At 44.4% G+C, this 25,892-nt stretch overlaps 1 protein-coding gene across 2 annotated transcripts in view; it reads right to left on the reverse strand.

Annotated features, from left to right (window-relative positions):
• LOC124554809 (regulator of nonsense transcripts 2-like) overlaps positions 1 to 25,892 on the reverse strand; it is a 233,707-nt gene that overhangs the window by 26,640 nt on the left and 181,175 nt on the right. For both annotated transcript variants that reach the window (XM_047128465.1, XM_047128466.1), the window contains 5 exons: positions 21,771 to 22,152; positions 20,546 to 20,685; positions 20,282 to 20,462; positions 16,794 to 16,933; positions 16,583 to 16,675 (listed from right to left, as the gene is read on the reverse strand). In XM_047128465.1, coding sequence (XP_046984421.1) covers positions 16,583 to 16,675; positions 16,794 to 16,933; positions 20,282 to 20,462; positions 20,546 to 20,685; positions 21,771 to 22,152 — 936 coding nt within the window. The remainder of the gene's footprint in view (positions 1 to 16,582; positions 16,676 to 16,793; positions 16,934 to 20,281; positions 20,463 to 20,545; positions 20,686 to 21,770; positions 22,153 to 25,892) is intronic.

Here is a 25,892-nt window from a genome sequence, read left to right on the forward strand (position 1 = left end):
TAAAGAACATGGCATATAGGACACAAGTGCGACCCAGTGTTAAGCACTGTTCCATTGTTTGGGATCTGCACCAGATCGGATTAAAGCAAGACAGTGAAGCAATTCAGAGGCATTCTGCTAGATTTATTGCCAGCAGGTTTGAACAATATGCAAGTATTATGGAGATGCTTCAGAAACTCAAATGGGAATAACTGGAGGGAAGGAGATGTTCTTTTTGAAGAATACAACTGAAAATAATTTAGAGAACTGGCATTTGAAACTGACTATAGAATGATTCTACTGCTCCCCAATGTACATTTCACATTAGGACCATGAAGATAATATCTGAGAGATTAAGGGTCGTACGGAGGCATATACAAAGTCTATTTTCCTCGCTCTCACTAGTTGCGAGTGGAACACAAAAGTAGAAGTACAAGGTACCCTCCGTCACACACTATACAAAGGCTTGTGAAGTAGGTATGTCGGTAGGTACAGATGTACATTTAGATCCTGTACCACACAGTAATACTCCAGAAGTGAAGAGAGAAACGTAGCGTTGGCAGTGAAGTAGATACGTGACACTTTATAATTGTTCTTGCAATAAACAGCAGTCTTTGGTTAACCTTTCCCACAAATTCTATGTGTGATGGCTCGAATTTAAGTTGTTCGCAATTGTAATCCCTCCATATTTACATTGCCTGACAAAGTGAAGCACCCAGAAGCATTGGAAAAAACAAAATGGAACTTCTCAGGTCGAGAAGCAACTACAAAATCAAGTTAAATTTACAAAGAAATTGGCAGTATAAGCCCACTTATCAGTGTGGTGTTGCACTCCTCCAGATATGGATGCATACACTTATTTGGTTGGGAAGGTGTCCAAGCTGTTATATCCTCTCCTGAAGCGAGCTGGTTCACAACTGTTGCAACTGGTCCTCGGTATCCTGGATACTGGCATTGGGACAGAGTTGACATCTGAGCTGGTCCCACACATATTCCATTGGGGATATATCTGGGGAACATGTTGGCCACGGGTGTGCCTTAACAGCTTGCAAACAGTTTATAAAGACAAGTGCAATGTGTGGATGAGAATTGTCCAAAAATTGCACCAAGATAATGTCGCATGACAACTAACAAATGAGGATCCAGGATATCTATGACATACTGTTCTGCTATCAGAGTTCCCTCAATCACCACCAGCTATGATGTCAAATATAGCCTAAGGTTCCTCACACCATGATGCTAGAAACTCTCCAAAACATGGGAGAAATGGGACCTCTCTCCAGGTCACCACCATACTCACCGAAGATGATCATCTCGGGTAGCGCAGTTCTGCAATTTACTGCTGAACACTCTACAATACTGTACATCACCAGTCCGTACTTCCCAGTCACAGTACCATTCCAAATGTCACCGTTTGTGTTATGGTATTAATGGCAGCTTATGCACGAGACGGTAATTCCCTCGTCTGGCTGCTACTAGTCTCCGAGCACTGGTGCAGGATGAGAAGGAATGTAGCAGAGAGTCCATTATTTGTTCTTGGATGGCAGGTCCAGAAAGGAAGGGTTCAGGATAAGCTTCATGCACATTCTTCCTTGGGGTAGTCTGTAGTGGTTGACTGTAACCTTGAGCCAGGTCCTCAAGTCCCCCCCCCCCCCCCCCCCTGTGACTGATCCAGTGCTGAGGAAGGAAGTCATTTCAAATTAGCCTCGTACATCACAGTGCCAATGGGGTGGAGCATCATCCTGTTAGAAAATGAAGTCCTGGGAATCTTCCATAACTTGAGGGAACAGCCATTGTTCCAACATGTCCAGATACATGATTCCCGTTACAGTTCTTTCCGCAAAGAAAAATGGTCCATAAACGTTTGTACGGGATACAGCAAAGAACATGTTGTTCTTCAGTGAATCTCTTTCATGTTCACCCATATCTGACACCACCACCACTCGCCCGCCAAAAACTTTGAAACTTCCTCTTTTCAATGGTATAAAGCTTGTTCACTTTGTACTTGAATACATATAAATGTTTGAAAATGGGTCCATCACTTAGAATAACCCAGTACATTGGCAGCTGCAGAATCTTTCCGCAGTCAGCTTTAAATGATGATTTTCTAAATTTTCTGAATAGTGTTCCTCAAGAAGAACAATGTCTTCCAACCACGGATTTGCATTCGAGTTCCCAAAGAATCTCCGTAATACTTTTACATCGTTTGAACCTAGCGGTAACAAATCTAGTAGCCCTCTTCTGAATTGCTTCAATGTCTTCCTTTACTTCAACCTAGGGTGGATCCCAAACACTTGAGCAGTACTCAAGACTAGGTTACACAAGTGTATTATATGTATGGACTCCTTTACAGATGAACCATACTTTCCTAAAACACTCCCAATAAACTGAAATTGACCACTCACCTTCTCCCCTACAATCATTATGCATTCATTCCACTTCATAACGCTTCGCAACATTATGCCTAGACATTCAACTGACTTGACTGTGTCAAGCAGCACACAACTAATCTTGTATTCCAACATTACGGGTTTGTTTTTCCTAATAATCTGCATCAATTTACATTTTTATACATTTAAAGCTCCTACAGTCTCTTAACAACAACACTTTCCCGTACACCACAGCATCATGCAGACTGCTCCTCACCCTGTCTGCCAGATCATTTATGTACATAGAAAATAACAGTGGTCTTATACACTTCTCTGGGGGAATCCTGATGATACCCTTGGCGCTGATTAACACTTGCCGTCCATCAAGGAAATGTAATGGGTTCTTTTAGTTGGCTGGTTGGTTGATTTGGAGGGAGAGGGGACTAAATGGTAAGGTCGTCAGCCCCATGATCTAGGACCGCAGAAATCAAGGGAGAAACAGCACAGTCCAGTCAAGAGGAAGGGATAACATGCAAAGAGGGAAAAGGGACGTCAGAGCAGCAGGAAGAGGAAAGAACAGGAAGGCAATGGGTGGAAATGGGGAGAGTAGAGGTACCCCAGAAATGCTACGTGTGGTCCGCCACCAACCCGTCCCGACACCCACACCATACCATTACCATGATACAACTGGGACAACACCAGGGGAAGAAGACACAAGAAAAGGTGAAACAAAACAGCAAAACAGACCAGACAAAATGTAGGGTAAAGGTGGGAGGAACCTGGCCCATGTGGTGGCAAGGTCAAAACCTCCATAACCAACACCTAAGCTAACTGAGGGACACAAATTCCAGAGGAAAATTCAGGGACTCATACCTAAGAGTAAACTCAATTTTCACAAAGAAAACCAGGGACAAATGTAATCATGCAAGGGTCATCCACTAACACCTGAGACAAGGATGGTGAGAGGCTATATTTAGTGCGAATGGATGAAGGCAGGGGCAGTCCAATAAAATATGGAGCCCCGCAACTACAAAGAGGGGGAGGGGAGCCTCCTTGCAGAGTAAAAAACCGTGGGTCAACCTAGTATGCCCAATACAAAGATGGCAGAGGATGGTAGATTTCCACTGGGAGAGGCAGAGGGAAGAATGCCACGTGGTGAGAGACTCCTTCATGGTGTGAAGTTTATTAGACAGGGGGTAACCTCCCAACAGTCAGCCGACAATTGGGCGGAAAGGTGTGGTGTCACCGCCAGACACCACACTTGCTAGGTGGTAGCTTAAATCGGTCGCGGTCCATTTAGTACATGTCGGACCCGCGTGTCGCCACTGTGTAATCGCAGACCTAGCGCCACCACCAAGGCAGGTCTCGTGATACGAGAGAGCACTCGCCCCAGTTGTACGAGAACCTAGCTACCGACCAGATGTACGAAGCCTTTCTCTCTCATTAGCCGAGAGACAGAATAGCCTTCAGCTAAGTTAATGGCTACGAACTAGCAAGGCGCCATTAGCCATACAGTGATTGTACTTAAAGTCTCCTGTGTATCGTCAAGATCGATGTACCACAATGATTGAGTAAAGTTAAGTATTAAACCTGCTCCGTACTTTTCTTCCTAACATTAATTACGTATCCTGTTCCAGTACTTCACGCCCGTCTGCGTTAGTCTAGCTTGCCTTTTCAGCCATCTGAACTTCACGGTGTCGGCCCAGATACCGACACAACATTGGCGACGAGGGAAAAGAGTTCTTTCTGATTGCTTACATTTAATTGTGTCATGGCTTCGCCCCATTCTCCAGATGTACTGTCCGAATTTTATCGCTTGCAGAATCAGCAGACGCAGGCGTTACTGGATGCCCTTGGACAGCTCGTCCAGGGTCAACGTTCCATTCAAACCGATGCGGCCGCCGCCGCTTCTTCGCTACCGCTGCCACTACACGCTGTTGCACCTCCCTTTCGACCATACGTGGCAGCCGATGAGACCTGGCACGAGTGGTCTCGCCAGTTCAACTTTCATCTAGCAGCCTACAGAATTCAAGGTAATGAGCGGCAGCCGTTTTTGCTTTCTTGTGTCGGTGTGTCCACATACCGTGTGATAGTGAAATTGTTTCCCCGACGCGACGTAGCAACTCTGTCCTACGAGGAAATTTTGTCTGCATTAGATGCCTATTTCAAAGAAACAGTTAATGTGGTTGCAAAACGGTATACGTTCTTTCGTACAAAACATACGGCCGGTCAAACTAATAGGGAGTGGGTAGCAACATTGCAAGGACTTACTAGGGACTGTGCCTTTGAATGTGACTGTGGTCTTTCTTATTCAGATACAATGGTGCGTGATGCAATTGCACAGAACGTTTCTGATGTTCGCATACGGGAGCAAATTTTGAAACTAGTTAATCCCTCCCTTCAACAAGTGATAGACATATTGGATAGACAGGACACACTCGACTGTGCTCAGGAATCTTTTGAAACTTCGCCAGCCGTGTGTAACATTAACCGGCCCGCTGGACGCGCTGCGCGGCCCGGTAACCGGGCCTCGCGCACGTCCGCACAGCTGCCGCCGCGCGCTAAGCCACGTGTGCCGCGCCAGCCCACAAATGTAGTGAAATCGTGCCCGCGGTGTGCTACTAGACATTCGCGTGAACATTGCCCGTCACGCCAAGCTATTTGCTTTTTCTGCAATAAGAAAGGACATGTTCAAAGTGTTTGCCAGAAAAAGCTCAGATCAGACAATCACAATCATTCCAGGCCCTTTGCTTCGCGCCGGAATCGAACCAGGGACACTCAGGCTCGTGGACCTTCGCCTATGGACATTCATGTCGTTAATTCCGCTTCGTCCAGTGACACTTTCTCTAACAGTGACTGTGATCGTCCCACAAAAACTGTGCGTCGACGTCACCGGAAATCACGTCAATTAGCAAGTGATTCTGTACCAGTGTCTGTTCCAATTGCACAAAACAGTCGCTCTTGTCGTCAGCAAAACAATAAACTTTTTGTGGACTTAGACTTTGAAGGCAAAGTGATACCATTCCAGCTCGATACCGGAGCTGCAGTTTCATTGCTCAATCATGACACGTACAAACAACTGGGCAAACCTCCGTTGCGTTCCGCAAATGTTAAGCTAACTACATATTCCGGACAGACAATTCCTGTGTTAGGACAGTGCAGCCTTCTTGCAACATAGAAGGGACAAACAAAACTTGTGTCATTTTACGTTCTTCGTTCTTCTTCTGCAGTGAACTTGTTTGGTCTAGATTTGTTTCAGTTGTTTAACATGTCTATTGTAAATCAGGTCCTATCAGTGAATCAAACTGTGCCTTCAGACAGTGTTTCTAGTGTATGTGAAGAATTTGCAGACATTTTTGCACCGGGCTTAGGTTGCGCTAAAAACTATGAAGCACATTTGGAACTGGAAGGAAACGCGCAACCGAAATTTTTCAGAGCGCGCAATGTTCCCCACGCATTGCGTCAGGAGGTCGCAAGAACATTGAACAATGTAGAATCACAAGGTGTGAGTGAATGTGCGCAATGCCTCTTTCATTTCAGCTCCGCTTCATCGCTTACGCCGTACAGGTGTTCCGTTTCTCTGGACGACGGAATGCGAACGCGCCTTTCGCCAGTTGAAATCGGCGTTGCTTTCTAATACTTGCCTTACGCCATTCGATCCCCAGAAACCCCTTTTGTTGATGGTAGATGCATCGGATTTCGGGATCGGTGCTGTGCTTGCGCACAAAGTTGGCTCCCATGATCGCCCTATTGCCTTTGCGTCCAAATTGCTCTCGTCTGCGCAAAGCAATTATTCACAGATAGAGAAAGAAGCTTTGGCTCTCGTGTTTGGTGTTACTAAGTTCCATGATTTCTTGTATGGTCGTCACTTTACCATCATCACAGACCACAAACCTTTGACATCGCTTTTTCATCCGACCAAGCCTGTACCTCCACGTACAGCGCAGAAATTCATTCGCTGGTCTATTTTCCTCTCGCAGTACCGCTACGATATCTTGTATCGGTCCACTGCTAAGCACGGAAACGCCGATGCGTTGTCCCGTTTGCCTGTTGCTGAGGATAAAGCATTCAATTCTTCCGAACTTGCTTGCATGTTCATTGATTCGGAAACCGATGAAGTGGTCGAATCGTTTCCGATTGATTTTCGTCGTGTCGCTACAGCCACAGCTGCTGACCCTGTCCTTGCTACTGTTTTACGTTTTGTTGCTACGCAATGGCCTTTGTCAAAGTCTCGGATCGAGGATCCGTTGGTTCGCCGATTTTTTGCTCACAAGGAGAGACTTTTTGTTCGACGTGGTGTTTTGTTGTTGCGTTCTGATAATGATCAGTCCAGAGTCGTGGTCCCACGTTCGTTACAGTCCTCTGTTTTACGGCTTCTTCACCAAGGACATTGGGGTATAGTGCGAACGAAACAACTTGCTCGTCAGCACTGTACTTGGTTCGGAATCGATGCTGCGATTACGAATATGTGTTCTTCGTGCCCGGCGTGTGCCGAACAACAGTCCGCACCGCCGCGGAAGGTCTTTGCGTGGCCAAAAGCCACTTCCCCTTGGCAACGCTTGCACATTGATTTTGCTGGTCCATTCTGGAATGCTCGATGGTTGGTTCTGGTCGACACCTTCAGTAATTTTCCTTTTGTTGTCCGGATGTCTTCCACGACGTCCTCCGCCACCATCCAAGCGTTGTCTGCTATTTTTTGCATTGAAGGTCTGCCGTAGACTATTGTTTCCGACAATGGCCCACAATTCATGTCCGCAGAATTTCAGTCATTCTGCCAGGCCAATGGTATTCAACATCTGACATCCGCGCCGTTTTCGCCTCAGTCTAACGGTGCCGCTGAACGATTGGTCCGGACTTTCAAGTCACAGATGTTGAAATTGAAAGAGTCGCATTCTCGGGAGGACGCATTGTTGCTCTTTTTGTCTTCGTATCGCTCTCAGCCCCGAGATGGTCGCTCGCTGGCTGAGTTGCTCCACGGTCGTCCTCATCGCACCTTGATGTCCTTGCTGCATCCGCCGCATCAGGTTCCTGTGCAGCGGCAGACTCCTGCTTTTGCTCCAGGCGACGTTGTATTTTATCGCAACTATCGAGGTTCACGGCGTTGGCTCGCAGGGCGCACTCTTCGCTGCCTCGGCCGCGCGATGTATTTGGTTTTGGGGGCCTCTGGTGAGGTGCGTCGGCATCTCAATCAGCTGCGCCTCTGTCGTCGCTCGGGTTCTGCCGCTCCCCGTCTGCTTTCAGCGACGGTGCCGTCCGGTCAGCGCCCTGGGGACCCATCTACTGGCTCGCCTCATCCCCAGGTGTTACCGACGATGCCTTCCATTTTGCCCCACGGCGACGCGCCGCCGCAGCAGCAGCAGCCGCCGCCGCCGCCGCTTGTTCTCCCGCCGGCGCCGCCCGCATTCGACGCTTCGTTGCAGCCGCCAAACGCCTCCCAGGGTCACGCGCCGCCGATCGCTTCCCGTGACCAGCTGTCCTCCGCCATGGAACTCCCGCCCGCTCCGGACCACATGACGTCATCGCGCGTCGGCTACCCCGACGCAATGGAGGTTGATCCTTCGGTCCCTCCTGTCTCTTTACGGGCGCATACACCGCATGTTGACGTGCACCCTGGGCTAGTTTTTCAGGCGTTTCCTAGCTCCCCTCGGACCGAATGGCCGGGTGCGGGTGGCACAGCCTCGCCTGTTGTTAGGCTCCCCACCTCATCGCATACGTCAACATGTGGTCCTCCCCACGGCGGGCGGAAGCCTTATCACACGACCGTTCGCCGATTTGCGGGGGAGGAATGTGGTGTCACCGCCAGACACCACACTTGCTAGGTGGTAGCTTAAATTGGCCGCGGTCCATTTAGTACATGTCGGACCCGCGTGTCGCCACTGTGTAATCGCAGACCTAGCGCCACCACCAAGGCAGGTCTCGTGATACGAGAGAGCACTCGCCCCAGTTGTACGAGAACCTAGCTACCGACCAGATGTACGAAGCCTTTCTCTCTCATTAGCCGAGAGACAGAATAGCCTTCAGCTAAGTTAATGGCTACGAACTAGCAAGGCGCCATTAGCCATACAGTGATTGTACTTAAAGTCTCCTGTGTATCGTCAAGATCGATGTACCACAATGATTGAGTAAAGTTAAGTATTAAACCTGCTCCGTACTTTTCTTCCTAACATTAATTACGTATCCTGTTCCAGTACTTCACGCCCGTCTGCGTTAGTCTAGCTTACCTTTTCAGCCATCTGAACTTCACGGTGTCGGCCCAGATACCGACACAACAAAAGGAATTTGATGTAAAGCCGCAAATCTGACCCCAGAAGGGTCACGGAGAATAGGAGGTGGGTAGCTGCTGCACCCCCCCTCCCCTCCCCCCGATGATCATGGGGTGGCTGCTGCACCCCGCCCCCCTCTCCCCTGATGATCATAAAGTTCATTACCCGGGGTACCCACATAGCCAGGAACATAAAGGAAATCACTTGAACAAGCAGCATCACCAAGATCAGTGAGAATGTCATGGATGGAAGAGACCAAGGAGTGGCGGGAAAAACTCTTGAGCAATAGCCTAAAGGTTTCTCTTTGAGTCCATACATAACAATACTCGAGTGAGTGATGACTGTTTAATGAAGCAGAGGGCCCGATAGATGGCCATCAATTCCGCAGTATACACCCCACACACAGCGGGCAAGAGATGGCCCTCCATGCCAATAGAGGACATGAAGGCATATCCCACATAATCGGCAGATTTAGAACCATTTGTTTAAAGAACAATGGCATCCTGAAACTCTTGTAAGAGCATTCAGAACAAACAACAGACCACCACTGGAGTGATGGAGGCATTCAGACCCCAGAAGAGACCCATCTGAATCCGTGGCTGAGGAACTAACTAAGGTGCAGTGGTCAGGAGAGAACATGGGGAAGAGGACAAGGAGGTGAGATGGAAGTCACAGAGGAGAGAAGCAAGGTGGAGCCCAAACAGTATACCCACCCAAGGGCGAGCAGCGGGCGAGCAACAGCCCAAAGCCATGAAAAGAACAGAATAGAATGGAAAGGGGGAGCAGGGGAACAGCAGACAGTGATGACATACAGTACCAAGAGCTGGGACTGCTGAATCGAAAGGGGAGGAGTCCCAGTGTCAACCACGAGACTATCGATAGGGCTAGTGCAACAGGCAATGGTGGCTAAACAGATACCGCGATGGTGAACTGGCTCCAAGTGGAGCAGTGTGGAAGGGGCAGCTGATCCATAAGCTTAAAAACCGTAGTCCAGACAAGACAAAACTAATGCCTCAATAGGCAGAGAAGGGTCGAAAGATCTGCACCACAAGATGTGTGCAAGAAAGCAAAGAACATTGAGTTATGCACCACCCTCGACTTAACCAGAGAATTGAAAGACGTGTGAGAGTGTCCATGTGGAAGCATGACGAATGGTAGCCTGGGGCTGTCTACCCGCAGAGACCACCAAGTAGGAGCTTGCCCAAATACAGAAACCATCCACGTATAGAGCAAGGGGGTGACCAATGGTCTGGCAGAAGGCACAAGTCCAACACGTTAGACTGATCCCTGTGGCACACCATTCTCCTGGGTCCACAAAGAGCTGAGAACAGTAGCAACCTGGAGTCTGAACAACCAGTGGGACAGGAACTGGCAAATAAAAATTGGGAGGGTGCCCCAAAGACCCCATTCATGAAGCATAAGGAGGATGTGATGCTGCCAGTCTGTTGTAGGCCTTACAAAGATCGAAGAAAACTGCAAAAAGATGGCACTGCAAAAATGCCTGTCAAACTGCAGTTTCTCATTGAAGCAGATGATAGGTTGGAGACCGTCCCTCCCAAAATCCACACTCGTGAGGAGATGAAAGGTCCCGTGAGTCAAGGACCCATTTGAGCCACCCTGCATTCTAGTAACTTGCAGGGGACATTGATCAGGCTGATTGCTGGTAACTATCAAGGGACAATCGATGCTTGCCAGGCTGAAGGATATGAACCACAATACTTTCGCTCCATTGAGAGGGGAAAATGCCTTGGAGCTAAATACAGTTAAACACCTGGAGCAGATATTGATGTTGTGGAGGATTGAGATGTTGAAGCAATTGGTTATGAGTGGAAGCAGGGCCAGGAGCTGAATCGTGGGAGGAGGAGAGGGCCACAAGAAGCTCCCATTCAGTAAAAGGTTCATTGTAAGATTCCACCTGACAAGGGGTAAAACATAGGCAGGAAGCTTCAGCCCACTGTTTCCGGAGGAAGAAGGTAGCTGGATAGGAGGCTGACGCTGATGTTCATTGCAAAATGGGTCACGAGGTGTTCCGCAAGAACTGATGTCAAAACGAAAATTTCTGTTCCGACACTGACAATGTTGAGCGTTTACGGAAAAAGTTCAAGGCAATCGTAAGATGCGTTTTAGAAAGGTACGTGCCGAGTAAAACTGTGAGGGACGGGAAAAACCCACCGTGGTTCAACAACAAAGTTAGGAAACTACTGCGAAAGCAAAGAGAGCTTCACTCCAAGTTTAAACGCAGCCAAAACCTCTCAGACAAACAGAAGCTAAACGATGTCAAAGTTAGCGTAAGGAGGGCTATGTGTGAAGCGTTCAGTGAATTTGAAAGTAAAATTCTATGTACAGACTTGACAAAAAATCCTAGGAAGTCCTGGTCTTACGTTAAATCAGTAAGTGGCTCGAAACAGCATATCCAGACACTCCGGGATGATGATGGCATTGAAACAGAGGATGACACGCGTAAAGCTGAAATACTAAACACCTTTTTCCAAAGCTGTTTCACAGAGGAAGACCGCACTGCAGTTCCTTCTCTAAATCCTCGCACAAACGAAAAAATGGCTGACATTGAAATAAGTGTAACAGGTATAGAAAAGCACCTGGAATCACTCAACAGAGGAAAGTCCACTGGACCTGACGGGATACCAATTCAATTCTACACAGAGTACGCGAAAGAACTTGCCCCCCTTCTAACAGCCGTGTACCGCAAGTCTCTAGAGGAACGGAAGGTTCCAAATGATTGGAAAAGAGCACAGGTAGTCCCAGTCTTCAGGACGGGTCGTCGAGCAGATGCGCAAAACTATAGACCTACATCTCTGACATCGATCTGTTGTAGAATTTTAGAACATGTTTTTTGCTCGCGTATCATGTCGTTTTTGGAAACCCACAATCTACTCTGTAGGAATCAACATGGATTCCGGAAACAACGATCGTGTGAGACCCAACTTGCTTTATTTGTTCATGAGACCCAGAAAATATTAGATACAGGCTCCCAGGTAGATGCTATTTTCCTTGACTTCCGGAAGGCGTTCGATACAGTTCCGCACTGTCGCCTGATAAACAAAGTAAGAGCCTACGGATTTCAGACCAGCTGTGTGGCTAGATTGAAGAGTTTTTAGCAAACAGAACACAGCATGTTGTTATCAATGGAGAGACGTCTACAGACGTTAAGGTAACCTCTGGCGTGCCACAGGGGAGTGTTATGGGACCATTGCTTTTCACAATATATATAAATGACCTAGTAGATAGTGTCGGAAGTTCCATGCGGCTTTTCACGGATGATGCTGTAGTATACAGAGAAGTTGCAGCATTAGAAAATTTTAGCGAAATGCAGGAAGATCTGCAGCGGATAGGCACTTGGTGCAGGGAGTGGCAACTGACCCTTAACATAGATAAATGTAATGTATTGCGAATACATAGAAAGAAGGATCCTTTATTGTATGATTATATGATAGCAGAACAAACACTGGTAGCAGTTACCTCTGTAAAATATCTGGGAGTATGTGTGAGGAACGATTTGAAGTGGAATGATCACATAAAATTAATTGTTGAGATTCATTGGGAGAGTCCTTAGAAAATGGAGTCCATCAACAAAGGAGGTGGCTTACAAAACACTCGTTCGATCTATAGTTGAGTATTGCTCATCAGTGTGGGATCCATACCAGATCGGGTTGATGGAGGAGATAGAGAAGATCCAAAGAAGAGCGGCACGTTTCGTCACAGGGTTATTTGGTAACCGTGATAGCGTTACGGAGATGTTTAGCAAACTCAATTGGCAGACTCTGCAAGAGAGGCGCTCTGCATCGCGGTGTAGCTTGCTCGCCAGGTTTCGAGAGGGTGCGTTTCTGGATGAGGTATCAAATATATTGCTTCCCCCTACTTATACCTCCCGAGGAGATCACAAATGTAAAATTAGAGAGATTCAAGCGTGCACAGAGGCTTTCAGACAGTCGTTCTTCCCGCGAACCATACGCGACTGGAACAGAAAAGGGAGGTAATGACAGTGGCACGTAAAGTGCCCTCAGCCACACACCGTTGGGTGGCTTGCGGAGTATAAATGTAGATGTAGATGTAGATGCATCTGTACAATGGCCACCTGGAAAGGCAGGTCCAAATAGAAGACTGCCACTGACAACCTTCGGGTGTGTAGAGTGTAGTCCACACCCATGACGAAGGGACAGAAGGGCCTAGAGAGCAAAGCATTCTCAATACATAATGGGCTTTGGCGCAAAGACATTTAAAGGTAATAAGACCAGCAGAGAATGACAGTCGCTTAAGATGTTGCAAGGTGCGACAATGATCTTGGATAGTAGCAGCAATGGCCACACTCCATCATGCAACTGGTCGAAGGCAAACAGGACCTGTCAAGCAGGGAATGGCAATGCCAGCAGTATGGATTACCGTATCGGACATATCACAGATGACTCCATTAATATAACCTGACAAAGAAGATGGAAAGACGACCTGGGAGGTATATAGAAGCCAATCAGAATGATGGAAAGCCCAGCAGGTTAACCTGGTCATTGGGAGGCGGGAAGAGAACAAGAGAATCAATGGGAAGTGATCACTATCACAAAGGTCATCATGTGGCAATCAATGTAAGGAAGGAAGAAGGGGAGGAGCAAAAGATAAATGGCACAGTAAGTGCCATATGTAACACTAAAATGAGTAGGGGAACCATCATTAAGAAGGCACAGGTTGTGGTCCGTAAGAAATTGGTCAATGAGGAGCCCGTGACTACACTGAAAAGCACTGCCCCACAAATAGTGATGAGCATTGAAATCCCCAAGGAGGAGGAAAGGAGGGGGGAGATGTTGATGGAGGGGAGTTAGGGCAGCAGATGTAAGTGACATCCAGGAAGGGGAGAGAGATTGCAAACCATGACTGCCGAGCCCGAGATAATCCAAACGGCAACCACAGTCATCACACAGAGAGTCCGCCATACATCGATAAGACGTGCCTGAAACACAAGCACTGAAAACACTTCATGGATATGAATGGTGGGACATATAGCCTCACATCACACCAATAACACACAACCTCACCCTTCTCTGGGAGGATATCTCCCTCAAAAGCCAGAATAAAGATGCCACGATCAGTGCGATTGTCCTTACGACCTTTCTGCACACACTAAATAAAATGAATGCCCCGGCTTTCAGGATTGGTCTGGATTTCCTCATCAGTTTGAAGGATGAGGTCCCTATGAAAAACGACTCTTTTGACCATATTCAAAGACTGGTGGGGTGTAACGGACACTGAGATATCGCCAAGATGATCACAAGCGTGAAGAGCTGCAGAAGTAGTTTTGATCTTCATGGAACCCGACTGCACCTTACTGAGAGACTGCACATCGGCAAACTTGTCTTCAATATTTTCCACAAAAAATAATGGCTTTGTGATGGTGAATGTATCCCCATCCATCCTAGTACATACCAGGCAGTGGGGAAAGTGTTCACCCCAAAGCTGACGAGCCTGGCCCTCTTCCCAGGGTGTAGCCAGGGAAGGAAAGCAAAGGCCGCAGGGGCATAAAAAGAAGCATTCAATGATCTATTACCAACTGAAGAGAGAGCCATAGAAGAACAGCCAGATTTTTGGAGCTTCATACATTTCATATGGAAAGTATCTGCCCCGATACCACACACTCTGATAAGGGGCTCTCTCCCCATGGATGCCATCCAGCCACAGCGAGGACTGACTGGCACAGCATCTGTTGCCACTCCGGAATGACAAGCAACCACTCCTAGGCATACATGGGGAGGCAACAGCTCAGGTATCAGATGTGTGATCCCTGTGTTGTCAGGGGCTGAACCAGATGGATACGTAACAGCCCCACCACATGGATTGGCTACATGTGGTGGTGACCTGGTGGGGTGGATGGGGGCTACAGCTGGGAAGGAAGAGGGGAAGGGAGACGGGAGAGGAATCCACACTTTAGGTGCTAGGGAGGGAGTTCTTCTCAAAACAGTACACACTATGGAGAGAAAATTTAGAAGTGGAGGTCAAACCTCAACAAGGGACCAAAAACACCAAAAAGGGGGGATGACAGAGAAAAGGCAAAGGGAACAAAACCACAAGGAATACAGGAAACCATGTGAATACCCAGGTCAACGTAAATAAGAACACAAAGAGGGAACGGAGGGGGCAGTGGGGAAGGAGTGAGGATGGGGAGGGAGGGGCATGGGGAAAAAAGTGCAGCCTGGAAAAGAAAAATGGGCTGCAATAGCTTGGGGCCCCATGTACGCCGCATACGATCAAACGAAAGAGCCGTGAGCCCCATGGTGTGCGGTTCTTTTAGTTAAAAAGCCTTTGAGCCACTCAGAAATATGGGAACCTATTCCATATGCTTGAACCTCCATTGACTGTTAGCAATGGGACACTGTGCCAACCGCTTTTCGGAAATCTAGGAATATGGAATCTGCCTGCATCCCTTCATCCATAGTTCCAAGGATATCATATGAGAAAAGGGCAAGCTGAATTTCGCATGAGTGATGTTCTGTAAGACCATGCTGATTCATGGACAGAATCTTTGCCATCTCAAGGAAATGTATTATATTTGAAGTGAGAATATGTTGAAGAACCAGCATTCCTAACTAGTCCACAGCAGGCCACTGCCAAGTACTCCAATAGCAGACCACTGTCCCATCCAAATGCCCCACAAATTTGGATAATGCACAATTCGACTAGATGGCCAGATGGAGACCTGTAGTGAGACTGCTTTAAGCTCTGTATGGTGCTGATAATGCTGTCTCACACGAGAACAGGGCGTCTCTGTGTCCTTTACAGTGACCACTAAACTTCTGATGCTGTTCACAGCTCTCATATATCCTACCAGGGCTGGTAACAACACTAAATGTGAACAGAACACCACTAACACAGTCGGGTGGCCATTCTACCTGTCACAGTGAATTGCATCTCTAATGATTTACATACTTGCCGGTTGCGTGTTGGTGCACCAAATTACACTGACCATGTCTTCTGGATTTTTTTTAACACACACACACACACACACACACACACACACACACACACACACACACTACAGCCAGACAACTTGTTAGGCATAATGGGTAATGTTATTTAGGGGATACTGCACAAAGTTATGAATAAAAATCAGAGAACAGCATTAGGTAACTGAATATCACAACTTTCATAAAACTTAAAACGATTTAAGCAGCACAGACAAGAAAAGTTCTCAGGAGGCACGAATGTTGTCTGTTCCACATTTAATTGACATTTGGACTGACATCTTGTGGTAATTCTGGTATCCAGCTTTGTAGAAGTTGAATGCTGCTGAGTGGATCATGTCCAAATGATATTACAGTATTCAATCCTGCTACAACAACCTAGTGGTCACTAATTCCTGTAGCTGTCATGCCATACACTATTTGCTCGGGATTCTTTGCCACTAAGAGCTCCAGCAGGTTCCTGCAACCTCTTACTTTTTCATGTGGGCTGCTAAACTAACTACTCAAAATAATTCACAGAAAGCATATAGTACAATTTGGGATTATTTTTTATGCCTACCACCAACAATAATTCTGTGTGTCTCAAATCATACTTGAACCTTTCAGCAAGTAAACCATCTGAATTTGGGAGTGGGGTCGGGTCGGTAAAATGAACTAATTATTAATCTATGGTAATGGAAAATCCAGACAATTTATGGAATAAAGATAACAACTCAATGAACAGTAGCCACACTGTCATTGGGCAACGACAATGTGCCTTTTGATGGCTCAGTAGTATTTATCTTTAATACAAATAAATAATCCTTCAAAACAACAGAACACTAACACTGGAGTACACGGGATTCTTTTCAGGAAGATGATAGTATCCATAGAGCAACAGATAGCATTTCAAAGAGATATACAAATACTCCAATATTAACAAACACCAGCTCTTTAATCTCAGTATACAAAAGTATAGGAAACTTATCAATATATTACATTTTTCCTATGTAGGTCATATAAAACATACCTGTGCCAACATTTCCTGGTAATCTTCTTCTTCCAGTCTTTCATTTATGTCCAATGTCAAACGCTTTACTCTCTCTTTTTCCGCACGTTCAGCCTACAAAAGATAATACTGTTTCAGTGGCGATAACCTTTTTTCACAATTAATATGATTAGAAGCTATGAGCCTAGTTGTAAGGCTACATTATGCCAATACTAAAAAGTTCAGACTTTACCTCCTCCCTGTTCTTTAGGTTCAATGCCATTTCTGAATCAACAGGCACTGCCAAATTTTTGTACTGTTGTTTATGGCCCTTTCTCAACATTAATACGAAATTCATATTTGTTTTCTCTTGTTCCTCTTCCTGGAGTTGCTCTGAAAAGAGAAGTTAGAACATCATTGAAGACTTAAGACTTTGCAAGTGCATCAAATAATTACAACATTGCAACATCACTAGCATCCTCAGCATTGCCCATAGTACTTCAGCAAAGTGCCTACTTCATAAATGATCGTGTTCAAATTCAACAACTGTGTGTGTGTGTGTGTGGGGGGGGGGGGGGGGGGGGGGGGGGGGGGGAGAACTTCGTGAGAGATGCTACAGCAAAGCGAGTATCATCTGATCACAGCTCTCTTCCATATATTTGCTGTGTTGTCTCTTTTTGTAAGGATTTACACAAAAGTGAAAAATGGACCAGGCATTCTGGTGAGGGGCATACAGAATAAGTTAATAGGTGTGTGTGCGTGTGGGGGGGGGGGGGGGGGGTGTTCCACATGCACATGCTCACATGGTTCAATCCACTGTGGTTTGGTTCAAATTTGTAGCTGTCCTATGGTGTTGACACACAATCTCGAGTAAACTGCTCTTACTTAGTTATGTTCCTCTTTTCACCCTGCAGTCCAGAAATGAGCACACGGTGTGAGTGCAGCTGTATCACTGACAACTTTAATACTCACCTTCAATTGCATGTTACATACATAAATTTATTTAGTTACATCGCAGGATTAAGTGTGCATGTTTGAACATTTTTGCGAATATCATTGTCATTAAACAGGTAACTGTGGTACTCAAATTGCACCAGGATTAATACTGCTGCCATTAAAGAGTACTACCACCGTTATCTAAAATGGCTCCAGGCCCTAGAACTTAAGCTAATAGGACAATAAAAAAAACCTATAAATATTCGTAACTTTAGTATGTTGCAACAAAACTGTCTTTCAATTCAAACGTCAATCACACTATATGCTACAGAGCTGAATTTTCTGTAGGTGAAAAACTATTTATTTATGGAACATCAGTTAGTGATTTTCAGTATATAATTTCTCAGGGCACAAGTGCTCAGCATATATTAGCATCGGTGGTGGTTGTTTATTGTAGGGCACCCTAAGAGCAATTCTCAAGATTATATATAATTTAGAGAGAGAGAGAGAGAGAGAGAGAGGGGAGAGAGAGAGAGAGAGAGAGAGAGAAAACTTTGAACACACACTAAATTGTTATGTTGATGAGCAACATTTATAATATTTAGGGATATTTAGGTGCAAAAGAAAGGAAGATTAGGGCATATCTTGTTGAGAATAATGTCTTTAGAGATGGAGCACAAGTTGGTCAAGGATACGACAGAAAATTGGCTATGGCCTTTTAAAAGCAACAATCTTGACACTTGGCATTTTGAACTATGAGAAACATTACCAGTCTACGGTATGTTGATGATTTTCACTTATGGACCGTCTGACAGCAATTGAATAATTCAGTTGCTGTCAGACGGTCCATAAGTGAAAATCATCAACATACCGTAGTATTATGCGCAACTGAGGAGGACAGGACCACAAAAGTTGAAGATTACCAGTCTAGTTCACCAGAAGTTTAATCTCACTCATATAAAATTGAAGTATGAAATTATAACTGAACTTTTGTTATTAAAAGGATAGATTCCTACTCATCACATATAGGAGTTGTTGACTCACAGAGAGACACAACAAAAAGACTGCTAAACACGAGACCTCTTGGTCAAAAGGCTGTCTTCTGAAGTAGACAAAACACACACACACACACACACACACGACGTGTCAGGGTTAGGCGATTTTTTGGGTGTGGGGGGGGGGGGGGGGGGGTTTAGAGGAGGGGGACAAAAAGACTGTGGGTGCGTTGGTGGAATATAAGAATGCATAGTGCAGTAATTGAATTGAAGAACTGACTGCTTCAGACAGCGCCATCTGGATCCTTCCTATCAACACCAGTTTTTCTGAACTACACTATACATTCCTGCAACCCTCTGGCATCAACTTTTGGTAGTCACTGTTCTTCACTCCCAATACTTTTCCCTCTCCCACTCCAGCAGTGCAGAGCCTTCTGTTCTACCCACACACACAAAATCTCCTTTTTCAAGCCCTGTCCCTGGCTTAGCCTCCTCCTCTTTACCCCCACCACCCAGCCTGCTTCTCTCATCATGTGCAGTTGCTCGCAGTGTGGCACAGTGGTCTTGCGCACACTTGCTTCAGTGTGTGTGTGTGTGTGTGTGTGTGTGTGTGTGTGTGCGTGTGTGTGTGTGTGCGTGTGTGTGCGTGTGTGCGTGGTCCCCCCCCCCCCCCCCCCCCACCCGCACTGTAGAAGGACCTTTGGCTCAAAACTCACATGTTTAGCAGTCTTCCTGTTGTGCCTGTTTGTGACTCATCTTCTCCATATGGTAAGTAGCAATCTATCCTTTCCATAATATTGTCATTACTCTATTTATCCTGGATTTTTCATATTTGATATTAGATGAACATCAGATTTTTAATAATCTAACTTGGCTTGGAAAAAAGCTATGTAGAATTTGCATAAAACTGGTGGGCCTGCAGCTTTATTACTCTTCAATACATCAGCCAAGGAGCAAGGGTAAGGTTGCATGAAGTATTGTTTTGCTTGTTTTGTTTTGATTTAGGGTGCAAAAACAACTAGCTTGCATGAAGTAGCATCCCTACAAATATATCTGCACTGACAGGCTTTTAGTCTGTACAGCCAGAGCAAAATTAGGCTAGGATGTGACCTTTTTAAAAACTGGTGTTTCTTGAGCTGATGTGATAATGCTGAGCAGCAGCTTTCCCATCTCCATCCATCATCAAGTTTTCTGACACAAAGAGTGGACAGTCTATACTTCACATCAGAAGAAATACAGAAAGGCTATGCAGATTCGTGGTATGAGTATTATGTGCCTTATTTGTGCGGCTAAGGTACATTTTCACTTGTTCTTTACAGGCCTCGTTCCTGATCTTTAAAGCTTCTCATTCCATTCCAGATAAAAAAGACATTTTATTAAGACACACATATCAGTTTTCTGATCTATTCAAGTAATTTTAGAAAGTCAAATGTTGTCAACCAGGCAGCTGTTTTTACACGATAAGAGTTGATATTTTTGATAATTTTTGCTCACTGTAAGCTCATGAATTCACAGTTTTTGGTCTGTTAATAAGATGTAGCAATGTTCATAGCACCTTTGCTCATCACAATATCCACAATGAAATTTAAAGTGTTCTGTATGCTCATTATAACAACATGTGCAGGACCAACTACTTCAACTAGGCCATTATAGATACGAGTCAGAGATTTCAGATTTCCTGTCACTGTCATCAGATTCACACACCTGAACGAGGGTGAAATATAATGTCAGTGAGCAAACATAATTCCAATACTCCTAGCTTACATCATATAAATGTAAAGGAAACGTTACATCTTTGTTATATACTAACCATATGTCTTTTTTGAGCTTCCTTTTATGTGGAGGGGAACAGATATGTCAACTTGTTGTGGTTTTATTGTTTCTTGTAACCTATCTTGGATGTTATCAGAGACCATACGTTCAAATGCATTCAAAAACTCATCATCTTCTGGACACTCCACCAGCCTAGGTGCAAGACAACCATCAGTTTTCTGGAAAAGTTAAATTCAACTAATTAAACCGTTTCCAGAATGTTGATTTTAGAATCCATTACAAACAATAGTTTGTTACTTACCTCAGATTGTATGTGCACATCAGATCTTCCCGTGGTTGTATCTCCAACATCAAAAGTGTTCAGCATTTCTGAATAATTTTCATCTTTGATATTCTCACACATTAGATCGTATGTACTGTCAACTGAGTATGAATCTTCACCTAAAGGTGGAAACAAATGCTTCCCTTTAAATTGCATACTACCATGTATGATTGCAACAAATGCATATATGCTGGAGAAATACTGACATAAAGCTACAGGTAGACAGTAATATAGGTAAGAAACACAAACGTAGGATAACATCACTGGAAGGAGAGAAGTTAGATGCTGAAGTTTGAAGATAATCTGTCTAGTTCTAATCAAGAATAGACAGCTACAGGTTACATAAGATTCATTTTAATATACTATGGCAATTTCATATCATACAACTGAATCTTGTGCCACGTTATGCAGACACAACAAAAGCTTCAGTTATGTGATATGTGAAAATGTAAGCATGTGTTCGACAGGTCACACATCTGTGGGCATTCAGTTCTTCACAATAAGTTCATACTCATCATTTCTTATTCATTGCCACTAAATAAATGAGGCTTTGTATTAAGGCAACTTTGCTTTAGTATGTAATCAATATCAGCAGGATATGTCAGATTACATGCTGCAGTGAATGTTCAGTTTTAGTTAATGTATCACCACAAATTGAATTAGAGCCTTTTTCCATTTACTTTTCCATCTTTACCTGCCTCATAGCTTACCTTTTTTAATTTAATCATTCTTTTGGCCTGTCTAAGTGATAATTATATCTCACAACTTAATACAGTTTTACTGTTTTCTTTACATACCCTCCCAATGAGAAAGGTAATGTGCAGTAAAAAAACCACAGGTTGGAAATAATCAGTTGCACTATTATACATGTTTTGTTAACAGCTATGTCCTATACAATATTCAGCACAAAACATTGTGGCTATCCTTCAGTAACTACTGTGCCACAAAGTAGATACCAATGGAAGGTGAGAGAAGCGACATGATGCTACAAGACTGGAATCACAGTAACATAATGAAATATAAAATGGAAGAAAGAATGGAAATCTGGTATCTACCACTGAATCAAACATGACCTTGAGCCATTCTTTATGTAGAGAAAATTTTTGTCTCCACTACAAACTATATTCTACTCTCTTTGACACTATGCTGCCATTAAACACAACTTTGCATAGAAAGTCACATGCAAGTTGCTATGAAAAGTTACCTGGAATAACAAGCTCAGAAAGCCCTGATATCCCACTTGATGCTCCATCATCTGCATCCAGGTCTTCTTGACTTGTGTCCAAATCTGAAGCACCTTGCTCTGATTCATCATCAAATTCCACAGAATTGTCACCAATGCTTCCTTGTGAAGTAGTATCATCAGCATTATTTGAGCCTTGCCAAAATTTTTGCAGAGGTCCAAGATTTGCCTCCTGTTCAGCACGCAACTTGATAACTGCTTCTTCTGCTTCTTCCAATGAATTAAACAAGTGTATATTACGGCGCAGGTTAGTGATAGTTTCCTTAACCATATGGCTTATCCCGACTGGAAATGGCTGCTCAGTGGTCCACACAGGATGTAAGTATTTAAACCAGTAATAATGCTGAAATCAATGTCAATTGCACATATATGGTAACAGAATAAATGCTTATATTGCTCTGTACAAAGAGATTTGGAGCTGATACAAATGTGAATTATCAGATCATGAAACGAGGATATTTACACTCTGCAATTAACAAAGCTAATTAGAATCTGTACCCATACATCGAGATATTTAAAAGGCACTTTGAAACTGTGCAGTAAATGCTGTAGTTACCTGTGACTGATCAATCTAGCAATTTTTTTGCTTCGTTGTATACTGAAGACTCACAGACACAGGCAGGTTAGTATTTTCAAGTGGATATAATATTCAGGTGGCAGGTTAACAATCTATGCTACAAAAAGGATTTTATGTTGCACTTATCAGTCAAAGCCTATTATAAAGTTCACAGAATTTACGAAACTCAAGCCAGAAGTTTATATTACATGAATCCAGGCACGAAAAGTTAGAGATTCTGCTGTTAAGATAATAAAATTTGGTTATGTGAACATATTCCCATTAGTACATCTACAGGTATTAATACCACTAATCCTAGTTAATCGTAGCTATAGAAGTCTAAGATTATAAAAACCTCCTCCACTTCACCTGGTCCTCCTCCATCCATCATCATGCTCCCTAGATGTCTATCTCATCCCCTTGGATGGCTCCATCCACACCTATGTCCACATCAAACAGACCGACCACCAACAGTACCTGCACTTTGACAGCTGCCTCAGAAAGGCCTCTGCGGACAGGCAATACCCCCAGATCTAATACACAAGCAGATCTCCCACGCCATATCCCCACACACACCTGATCCTCACAACCATCTCTAGAACCAATCATAAACAAGCGACCCCCCTTGTCACCAAATATCACCTGGAAATGGAATGACTGAATCACGTCCTCCATCTGGTCTTTGACTATCTATCATCGTGCCCTGAAATGAGGGACATCCTACCCATGATACTTCCACCCCTTCCCAGAGTAGTGATCCGCTGTCCACCCAACCTCCACAACATCCTAGTCATCCCTATCTCAATCCCACCCCCAATGCACTGACACAGGGATCATACCCTTGTGGAAGACCCAGGCTCAAGACCTGCCCCATCCAGCCACCCAGCAACTCCTACTCCAGTCCAGTCACAAGCTTATCCTACCCCATCAAAGGCCAGGCCACCTATGAAAGCAGCTATGTTATATACCAGCTCCACCGCAACCACTGTACAGCATTTTACACTGGTATGACAACCAACTAGCTGTCAACATGAATGAATGCCCACCATCAAACTGTTGCCAGAAACAAGATGGACCACCCACTGGCACAACATGCAGCAGAGCACAACAAGCAAGATTTCAATGGCTGCTTCACAATCCATGCCATTTGGGCCCTCCCCACCACCACCAGCTTTTCTGAGCTGCGCAGATGGGAGCTATCTATTCTTATCCACACCCAAGAGTGAGTGAGTGAGAGTGTGTGTGTGTGTGTGTGTGTGTGTGTGTGTGTGTGTGTAAGGAGTGGAGGGGTGGGGGGAGCAGCACAAGCGCACATTTCTCCTACAGCTTGAGAAAGGAATTTCATTCCAACAGCTAGAAAAGCTCTATACCTTTTGTTTGTGTATCTGTTGACGACCCAGTGCTTCTGCCTTTTGGTGAGTCATCTCTTTACTCCTAAATAATGTGTTATTCTCAACAATGGTGGTGCTATTGGTCGCAGTGCCACTGAAGCAGAGTTACTAAACATGGTCATCCGAAAGTCAATACAAAAGAAGATGAAGTAAATATTCCCAAATTCAAATAAAGAACAACTGCCAATATGAGCAACTAAGTAGTAGATATCCTCAGTGTAGCAAAGCAGCTTAAAACACTTAAGAACAGCAAGGTTTCCAGTCCAGATTGTATACCAGTTCTGTTCATTTCAGAGTATGCTGACACAAGAGCTCCATACTGTCACATACAACTGCTGTAACCCAAGACTGTAAAGTTGCACATGTCACACCAATACTCAAGAAAGTAAATTGAAGTAATTCGCTGAATTACTGACACATATCACTAACTTCGACTTGCAGTAGGATTTTGGAACATATGTTGTGCTCGAACATTATGAATCGCCTCGAAGAAAACAATTTATTGACAAATAGCCAACACAGATTGAGAAAATATCATTTTTGTGAAACACAACTAGCTCTTTATTCCCACAAAGTAATGAGTGATATTGACAGGGGCGTCAGAGTTATTCCATATTTTTAGATTTACAGAAGGCTTTTGACACATTTCCTCACAAGCAACATCTAATTAAATTATGTGCCTATGGAGTATCGTCTCAGTTGTGTGACTGGATTCGTGATTTCCTGTCATAAGGTCACAGTTGATAATAATTGACGGGAAGTCACCAAGTAAAACAGAAGTAATATCTGTCATTCCCCAAGGAATTGTTACCTACATGACTTAAGAGACAATCTGAGCAGCCCTCTTAGATTGTTTGCAGATGATGGTGTCATTTACCATCTTGTTAAGTCATCAGATGATCAAAACGAACTGCAAAACAATTTAGACACAATATCTGTATGATGCAAAATGTGGCAACTGGCTCTAAATAATGAAGAATATGAAGTTATCCACAAGAGCATTAAAAAGAATCTGTTAAATTTAAGTTATACAATAAATAACACAAATCTAAAGGCTATAAACTCAACTAAATGCTTAGGGATTACAATCACGAATAGCTTAAAACTGTAATGATTACATAGATAAAGTTGTGGGGAACGGAAACCAAAGACTCTGTAAGGCAGAAAACTTAGAGAATGTAACAGCTCTACTTAAGAGACTGCTTACACTACGCTTGTCCATCATCTTTTGGAGTATTGCTGTGTGGTGTGGGACCTGCATCAGACAGAATTGACAGAGGACATCAAAAAAGTTCAAAGGGCAGCTAGTTTTGTATCATCATGGAAAAAATTTCCCCACACACTGCGAGAGTGGAACAGTAGAGAAATAATTTCAAGGTGGTTCAATAAACCCTCTGCCAGGCACTTAACTGTGAACTGCAGAGTAATGATATAGATGTAGACAGATGAACTGTCGATGATGTAGTAATTAGAGATGGAGCATATACTCGAATTATGTAAGGATGGCGAAAGAAATCTGCTGTCTCCTTTTCAAAGCAATCATCTCAGCATTTCCCTGTAGAGTTTTGGGGACCTGAACCATCCTATGCCCATCCTACACCCTACCACCCTTAGGGGTGCGTCACTCTTACAGCGCGGCAAAATCGTCAGATGTAAAAGTAACTTTGGGAGTACCCCGAGGGAGTGTTACAGTGGTGTTACTATTCACTATATTTATGGAAATAATATGTTGGGTAATGCCACAGGCTCCACAAGGCTGCTTGTGGATGATGCTGTCGTATATAGGAAAGTTGAAATGCCACTGCAGCAAAATGCAGGAAGATTGGCAGAGAACCGATGCTTGGTGCGGGGACTAGCAGTGCACCCTCAAAGTAGACAAGTGTAACATATGTGGAGTCACTGGCAGGAAATCTCATAACTGTTTGACTACACTATTGGTGATAAATTACTGAAAACAGAAACAAATATAAAATATATATGAGTGTGGCTCTGGAGTGACCTGCAGTGGAACATCCAGAGAAAACTATCCATGTGAAAAGTAGGTGTCAGGCCGAGTTTCAGTGGAAGATTTCCAAGGAAGTGTAACTCATTTAAGAAATAAGTGGCTTGTGAAACAGTCATACGAATGATGGGTGA

Source organism: Schistocerca americana, chromosome X (genome assembly GCF_021461395.2).
Source record: "Schistocerca americana isolate TAMUIC-IGC-003095 chromosome X, iqSchAmer2.1, whole genome shotgun sequence".
Classification (NCBI taxonomy): domain Eukaryota; kingdom Metazoa; phylum Arthropoda; class Insecta; order Orthoptera; family Acrididae; genus Schistocerca; species Schistocerca americana.